General features: G+C 46.0%; 1 protein-coding gene across 1 annotated transcript in view; it reads right to left on the reverse strand.

Moving 5' to 3' along the window:
• The window catches only part of LOC115090581, an 85161-nt gene extending 84140 nt beyond the window's left edge, over positions 1-1021 (reverse strand). The window contains exon 1 of the mRNA XM_029599908.1: positions 849-1021. Within this exon, the coding sequence (XP_029455768.1) occupies positions 849-891 (43 nt within the window). The 5' untranslated portion in view covers positions 892-1021. The remainder of the gene's footprint in view (positions 1-848) is intronic.
• Positions 1022-8355: the final 7334 nt, after the last annotated feature.

The raw sequence follows: 8355 nt of genomic DNA on the forward strand, positions 1-8355 counted from the left end.
CATGTGAAACAAGCGTGCGCAGGAAAATCTAGCACGCACAAGCAAAAGAAAATAGCATGAAGCTTCAAAGAACACTGCACACTAGTTTTTACACATGAGACCTGAGAAGGAACATTGCATAAATGCTTTTCGGACATATTGAAAAGCATTACAACTATAACGCCGGCGTAAAACGTAGCAGCAGAGGAACACACAAAACGATGGCAGTGAAAGACTGCAAGGCTTATCTAGTCTGCCCATTCCTGATGCAGTACCACAGAGATGACCCCCATCTTAGACCTCCCCCATCACAGGCTCCCAAGGGCCGTCTGCACTGATCCCAGCCTGACTCTGAATTATGGTCCAGTTCTTCCCTCCACCACCTTCCCTGGGAGGTGTCTCCATGAAGAATTATTTCCTTAGGTCGCTCCTACGTCTATTCCCCTTTAGCATCACTTTGTTCTAAAATGTTCTTTTCACTGATAAAAGCATTTTCTCATGCATGAATCCCTTTAAAGCAGTTTGCATTGTATACGATAGCTAGCAACTGTTAAAACATGTGCAAGACACATGTTTTAACAGCAATCCCTGAACAAAAATGAGTATATCTATTTTATGTATGTAACGGACGCAAGGAAGACAGTTTTGCTTTATTGTTGACTCAATCAAATTTCACGGTAGGGGTGCACGCAGACATTCAAGTTTTGGCAAAAAAAAAAAAGTATTTTCTAAAGTCAATATGTGGCTTGTTAATGGAGATTAATTGTAGCCTTGAATACTTTAAACACACTAAGCAGGGCCCCCTGTCTGCCACATACACCATTATCTGCCATAATTAAAAACAGAAGCCAGAAGCAACTTTTACTTACCTGAAAAGAGCATCAAAGCACAAGAAACTGTTGTTTTATACATCCTCGGTCCTGGCTGTGTTTTTAAATACGGTTAAAAAACCCCCAAACCTCCCAAACTCAGCAGAAGCCACAATAATTCCTCCGGCAAGCAGTGAGCCTGTGAGGGCTACCCCACCTTTCAGCAGCCTTATCATTGCACACACTTCCTGCCCTTTTCAGCAGCCAATCATGACCCCACCCCAGTACTTGCTGCACATAATAAATCAAGCAAATTAAAAAAAAAAACAAACCCCAAAACAAAACGGTTTATTTAACCGCACCAGAAGGATGTTGCACAGCAGAAAGTTTGGGTTTATCAAATATTCTGAATCTTATACACAAAACATACTAATACTGTGCTGCACTTAGTAGGTTAATGGGAAAACAGAAACAAGTGTCTTAATTGCTTGAATATTTTCATAGAGAAAGTCCCAGGGAGCAGAAATACCTGTCAGACAGGGGTCCCCAAACTACGGTCCACTAGCCACATCTGGCCTGCAAAGCAACCTTTTGTAGTCTGCCAAACTTTCACTACCTGTGGCTAAATAGGCCTGGAGAGCAAGGTTTATCTTTTGGTTTGGTTTTTTTTTTTGCTCGCATGGTGCTGATTCAGGTTTTGAATGCAGGTGGGGTTTTCAACCTTCACCAATATAAAAAGTCCCCAGTCCTGCATGGCAAAAGCTGCAATGCTGGTGGGGTCTGCACTTCCTGCCAGCATAAGAGGAAGCCTCAGCAAATTAAGGGAAAGGAGTGGGAGACAGAAGAGAAGTGGGTAGAGGAGGGAGGAGTATTTGTGAGAAGGTGGAGAAGAAGAGACATAAGAACATAAGATATGCCATACTGGGTCAGACCATGGGTCCTTCAAGCCCAGTATCCTCTCTCCAACTGTGACCAATCCGTCTCAAGTACTTGGCAAGTACCCAAGCATTAAGTAGATCCCATGCTATGAATGCTAGTAATAAGCATTGGCTATTCCCTATTGATTAATAGCAGTTTACAGACTTATCCAAATGTTTTTTAAACCCAACTACACTAGCTACCTGAACCACAACCTCTGGCAATAAATTCCGGAGCTTAATTGTGCGTTGAGTGAAAAATAATTTTCTCCAGTTTGTTTTATATGTGCTACTTGTTAACTTCAGGGAATGCCCCCTAGTCCTTCTATTATTATAAAGAGTAAATAACCTGGGACGAGACTAGGAACAAGCAGGAACAGGTACAAGCGCAGAGGCAATCTTAGAACAAACCGACCCGATTGCCAAGGCAAGGAAGCAGAGACAGGAACTTCCTTATATCGAGGGATCAATCAGGGTACAGCGCGGAGCTAGGACCCGCCCTTGGCCTTACATGAGTCCGGGCAGTCCACGTGCACGCTTATGGGCGTGGTTAACATGGCCGTGGACGCCAAGCCTTGGCGTGAGGCCTGGCGCGCGGTGGAAGGCCCAGTGACTGTTGCTGCAAAAGGTCGTCCCGGGACCCACTATGGAACCGTGAAGGTGAGCAGGTCCGTGCGCGGGACGGCCGCGGGTGGGGCGCGTAACACACACACTTGCCCTCTTGGTCACAAACATGCACATTCATTCACTTTACTTTGCTCACTGAAATGGATAATGGTAAGTATCTCTCTGTCACCATCTTCTTTCTGCTGAAGTTATTTGTACCTTACTACCATACAGGCCGATACAGTACTGTAGCCTGCTCTTGGATGCGCGTTTTCCCTTACCCCTTATTCAGTAAGGGGCGGAAAACACGTGTCCAACCCGCGTGTCCAACCCGCGTGTCCAACCCGTGGCACCTAATAGCGCCCTCAACATGCAAATGCATATTGATGGCCCTATTAGGTATGCCCACGCGATACAGAAAGTAAAATGTGCAGCCAAGCCGGACATTTTACTTTAAGAAATTAGCGTCTACCCAAAGGTAGGTACTAGTTTCTGCCGGCACCGGGAAAGTGCACAGAAAAGCAGTAAAAACTGCTTTTCTGTGCACCCTCCGACTTAATATCATGGCGCTATTAAGTTGGAGGTCCCGGAGAGTAAAAAAAGTAAAAAAGAAAAACATTTTTTAAATGGGCCGGTAGCTGTCAGGCCGAAAACCGGATGCTCAATTTTGCTGGCGTCCGGTTTTCGAGCCCGTGGCTGTCAGCGGGCTTGAGAACCGACGCCGGCAAAATTGAGCGTCGGCTCTCAAACCCGCTGACAGCCGCCGCTCCAGGTCAAAAGGAGGCGCTAGGGACGCGCTAGTATCCCTAGTGCCTCCTTTTGCCCGTTTCTACCGCACCACCTAATTTACATACTGAATCGCACGCAACGGCGAGTGGCCGGTGCGTGCACCGGGAGAGCGGGCATTTGTCTGCTCTCCTGCGTTTTTACTGAATCGGCCTGACAGTAAGTCACAATTTCAAGCTCAGTCCTTATTCTATTTCTCTTCACTGCCAATTGTAAACTCTCATCGGTGTCTTCAAGGATTTTCTTAAAGAAACATTCTCAGTTTCATACTGTAATGTAATACTGAGGGGTATCTTAAATCCCATAATCCTATAAGATATTTCTTCCTGACATAAATTTAACCTGAAAAGCTATGCTGATTACTTTCAAAATGAAGTCAACTTTTCAGTTTAAAGCCCAAAGCTGTTACATCTTAGTTTAATATATTATTCATATCTTAGAAATAGTTATGTCTGATCACAGTTACCATCAGAAATCAATTTGAATGCTCTGTTTATCTGGGCTAAGGAATTAATCTCTGAAAAAGGTGTTTTACCTTCACAGAGAGTTGTTTCCCTTATTTAACATTTATTTGTTCTTTTGCAGGGAAAAATATATGTTCCTTTCACCCTTAGCTGTCATATATTTAAATCAGGGTTACTTCTCGGTTTCACCCTAGTGAGAATGGGAGCTTAGTGAATATGATACGTTTCACTCACACTTTCTCTCACTCGGTCTGAATTCTATAAAGATTGACATCTATTCATGCATGTTAATCATCATTTAGAAATGTCCTATCCTGAGCCTAAACCTTAGCTTTGGTTCAAGTCTCTATACACGCTTTCACTAAATCACTCACATTCATTCTGTCTCTCTCATATAATCGTGTGCCTGTCCTCTCTGTGCTTTATGGGCACCTTAGAGCAGTCTCAGAATAGAGATCAGGTATGACACCTTCTGCTCTCTCACTTACTGGATTCTAACTGACACAACTGTTCTGTCAGTTTAGCATGAAGCACTTGAGTTACCATGGATACTGTACACTGATAGGTACCAGAGCTCTTAGGTTCCAGAATGGGCTATGACGGCACCAATCAACTGCCATTCCACAGCAGCACTCCCCCTCTCCAGGAGCCCAGGTAAGTATTATATATATTTTAAAAAATTATTTCCTTCCCCTTCTTTATTGTAACTACTGGGTTACAGAAGAGAGTGAGAAGGAGAGGAAAGGAAAGGGAGTGAGGAGGGGAAAGAGGAGAGAAAGAGTGTGAGTGAGTGGAGTAGGAGAGAGAAGAAAACAGAGAGGGGGATGGAGGAAAGGGTTGAGAGAGGGGGGAAGTATTGAGAACAAGAATGTATGGAGGGTGTGTGAGTGGGAGAAATTGTGCCACAAACACCACCTGCCATTCACCATCCAGTTGCTGAGGAGAGGGGAGGCAGATGGTAGTGTTTTCCAGGGTGTGACAGTGTTGCCAACTTGCAAAAAATATTTTTACTGAGACCCTTTCTTCCAGAGCTCTGTGGAAATCCTGGCTTCATGTCCATCCTTCTGCATTATATCAAATTACTGCAAGGGCCAGACTCCAAGGTGAAACACCTTACTCCCCCCCTCCCCCCCCCCCCACACTCCTCAAAACTCTAAGGGGGACCCTCCATACTGGCCCTCTTAGTGATTTAAAATGTTGTATGTAGCCCTTTGCTTAAAACATTAGAGGACCCCTGTGTTAGAGGGACACATAGACTTTCCAGAGCCCTATAACAAAGTTAGGAACTGTGACCCAAAATCCCCAGACCAGTCCCTCACTCACATCATATAAAGTCTTTCTCCAATCCAGGCTTCTGAGAAACAGTGGTACTGGAGTGGGGTGTAGTACATTTTCATACCTTTCCTGTCTTCCTTGATGGTTGACTTCAGAAGTTACCACATCCCATCTGGGCTGGGCTGCTTCCACCCTGCACTCTTTGAGTAGTCAGCTACTCACTGGAGAGAGTGTAGTATATCTGCATACCTTTTCCAGAGTCCTCAGTGGTTGCCTTTGGAAGTCACAACAACTCACTTTGGGCCTACATTGCTGCCACCCTACGTTCCTCGAGCAGCCATCCAGGTACTGGGAAGGCTGCAGTATATCTGCATACTTATTTTATTTTATTTATTTAATCGTTTTTATATACCGAAGTTTAGCTAGGTGCCTTCACTCTGGTTTACAATTGGAACAACGCAATACATTTGAAGAAAACATAGAAACGCAATACGATAAACTGGCAGAGCCGGGAGTTATATATGACGATATTGTATAGAACGAGATTTAACAAGGTATAATATGGTTAAATATAACAATATAAACAAGAAAACTGGCAGATCAGCGATTAGAATATAACAGGTGCAAGGAAGAGAATTTTAGGTTTGTTAGGGACTGGGCATCATTTTGGGGAAGGGGTGGTCTTTTCCAAAAAGATGGGTTCTCTCTGAACCAGAGAGACACCAGGCTACTGGCACTAATGTTTAAAAAGGAGATAGAGCAGCTTTTAAACTAGATGATGGAGGAAAGCCGATAGTCGCTCAGAAGCACATGGTTTGGAATGATGTATTTTTGAAGGATACTAAGAGAACAGGGAATTTAGGGCATTCCAGTAGAGAGGTTGCAATAAATGCTAAAGTAGATGAGGAGCCTTTAAGAAAAGAGCAGATAGAGCAGAAAGATTTCAAATTACTCCTGTTAACTGATAAGCAGGTTGCTAATACAAACAAAAAACATACTTTGACATGCCTGTATACAAATGCTAGAAGTCTAAAAAATAAGATGGGACAGTTAGAGTGTACAGAACTGGATTAAAAGGCTGATATAATTGGCATCTCAGATGCCCCCGAGCGCAACAGAATTATTAGAAAGGGAATTATTAGAAAGGGAATGGTGAATAAAACAGAAAATATCATAACGTTCTATTGCGAGACCACACCTTGAATACTGTGGACAATTCTGGTCGCCGCAGCTCAAAAAAGATATAGTTGCGATGGAGAAGATACAGAGAAGGGTGACCAAAATGATAAAGGGGACGGAACAGCTCCCCTATGAGGAAAGACTAAAGAGGTTAGGACTTGGAGAAGAGACAGCTGAGGGGGGATATGATAGAGGTGTTTAAAATCATGAGAGGTCTAGAACGGGTAAATGTGAATCGGTTATTTACTCTTTCGGATAATAGAAGGACTAGGGGGCTCTCCATGAAGTTAGCATGTGCCACATTTAAAACTAATTGGAGAAAGCTCTTTTTCACGTAATGCACAATTAAACTTTGGAATTTGTTGCCAGGGGATGTGGTTAGTGCAGTTAGTGTAGCTGGGTTTAAAAAAGGATTGGATAGTTCTTGGAGGAGAAGTCCATTACCTGCTATTAATTAAGTTGACTTAGAAAATAACCACTGCTATTACTAGCAACAGTAACATGGGATAGACTTAGTTTTTGGGTACTTGCCAGGTTCTTATGGCCTGGATTGGCCACTGTTAGAGACAGGATGCTGGCTTGATGGACCCTTGGTGTTGTGACCGGGGGCTTCGGATCCTGATGCAGGCGCGGCCTACGGCTGGTAATGAGGACACGGAGGCACGGTCGCTAGCTCATGGGAGAGCGTGAGCCCCTAAACCAGTGCACGACCCAAGGAGGAACCCCAAAGCACACCGTGGGAGGTGAGAGCATGCAAGCATGGGAGGAGCAGGAACAAGCAGGATTGAAACTGAGGCAAGGAACCCGGAACAGGAACCAGGCAGGATCAGCCCTCTGCTGGACCTACACGCACCTGTGAGACCCAGCAATGCAATGCTGGTCCCAGGAGTAGCCCTTCGGCCACTCAAAAGCCCTTCCGGGCCCGCCACTTGGAAATGACGAGTGCGTTAGGCCAGACGGAGGCTGAGGGGAGGAACAAGATGAGGACTTGGAACTTGGAAGGACTCAGACGAGGACTTGGAACTTGGAAGAACTTGGAACTTGGAAGGACTCAGACAAGGACTTGGAAGGAGTAGATGGGCACTGTCCCTCAGGGCGTCCTACACAGCCCGCCATGGGCTGGTCCCGGACCACCCTGTCTGCTTGCTACACAACCTAGGAAGGCTGGTCGCAGACTACGCGGGAACAAGACAAGCGCCAGAAGGGGATCCAACCAAACAAGGCTCCAATGTCTGGAAACAGGAACCAGATCTATATGGATTTAACCTTGCGGTGGCCATCTGGAGGACTCGAAGAGCTGGAAGACTTGGAACTTGGACGACTCGGAATTTGGAAGACTCGGAACATCAGGACTTCAGAACGACAGGTCATCTGGAACTAGGACATCTGGAACATCAGGACTAGGCAACGAAGGAGCTCTGATGAGGGACGAGGAACGAGACCAGGAATATCAAGACACAGAACAAAGAACCATCTTGGAAACATGAAGACCACGGAGGACCTGGACCAGCAAGGAAGAACATGGACAACCATGAAGTCCGATCCGAAGGCCTTGAGGAACTGGAAGCAAGCCCTTAAATAGGGCTGAAGGAGGAAATGAAGCAGCTGAGGACTTCCAGTGGGGCCTTGGGCCTTTCCCACTGCTGGCCCCTTAAATACATAAGAAGAGGCATGTGCCGGCGCCTAGAGGACCTGAGAGCAGGACCAAGGACAGCAGCGGCCATGCCGTGTGGATTAAGGAGCAGGCAGGCATTGGGCGCGGCCTCCAGGCCACAAGATGGTGTCGGCAGCAGCAGCAGCGGCTTCCCTTGCCGCTCAAGGAGAAGGAGCCAGGTGGCCTCCCACCGCGAAGGAGGAAAAAAGTGGCGGTGGCACCATGCCGCACAGGTGAGAGTGTCCTGGGCGGTTCTAGGCCTCAAAAATGCACACCAGTGGCAGCTCCTGCTGCTTGAATGTCCCAGCATCGTCTGAAGCAGCGGCACTAGGCCGCGCAGGGAAGCGGTGGCAGTGTCAGTGGCAGCGGCACAATGCCGAGCAGGTGAGGGCGTTCTGGGGTGGCACTTCTTGCCGAGGAAGGTGGCGGCGAGTGGAGACCTGCGAGCAGGATGGTGTCCGCGAGCAGGATTGTAACACTTGGTCTGACTCAGTATGGCATGTTCTTACGTTCGAAACAAAGTGGAATGTTGAAACTTTATGGATAGACATTCCAGGTGAAAAGGGGAATAAAATAGTAGAGGGGGTGTATTACTGTCCACCTGGTCAGAATGAACAAAATAAATTAGAGACGCTAACAAAATCAGCAGCACAGTAATAATGGGTGATTTAAATTAACCCAGTATT

Source organism: Rhinatrema bivittatum, chromosome 1 (genome assembly GCF_901001135.1).
Source record: "Rhinatrema bivittatum chromosome 1, aRhiBiv1.1, whole genome shotgun sequence".
Taxonomy (NCBI): domain Eukaryota; kingdom Metazoa; phylum Chordata; class Amphibia; order Gymnophiona; family Rhinatrematidae; genus Rhinatrema; species Rhinatrema bivittatum.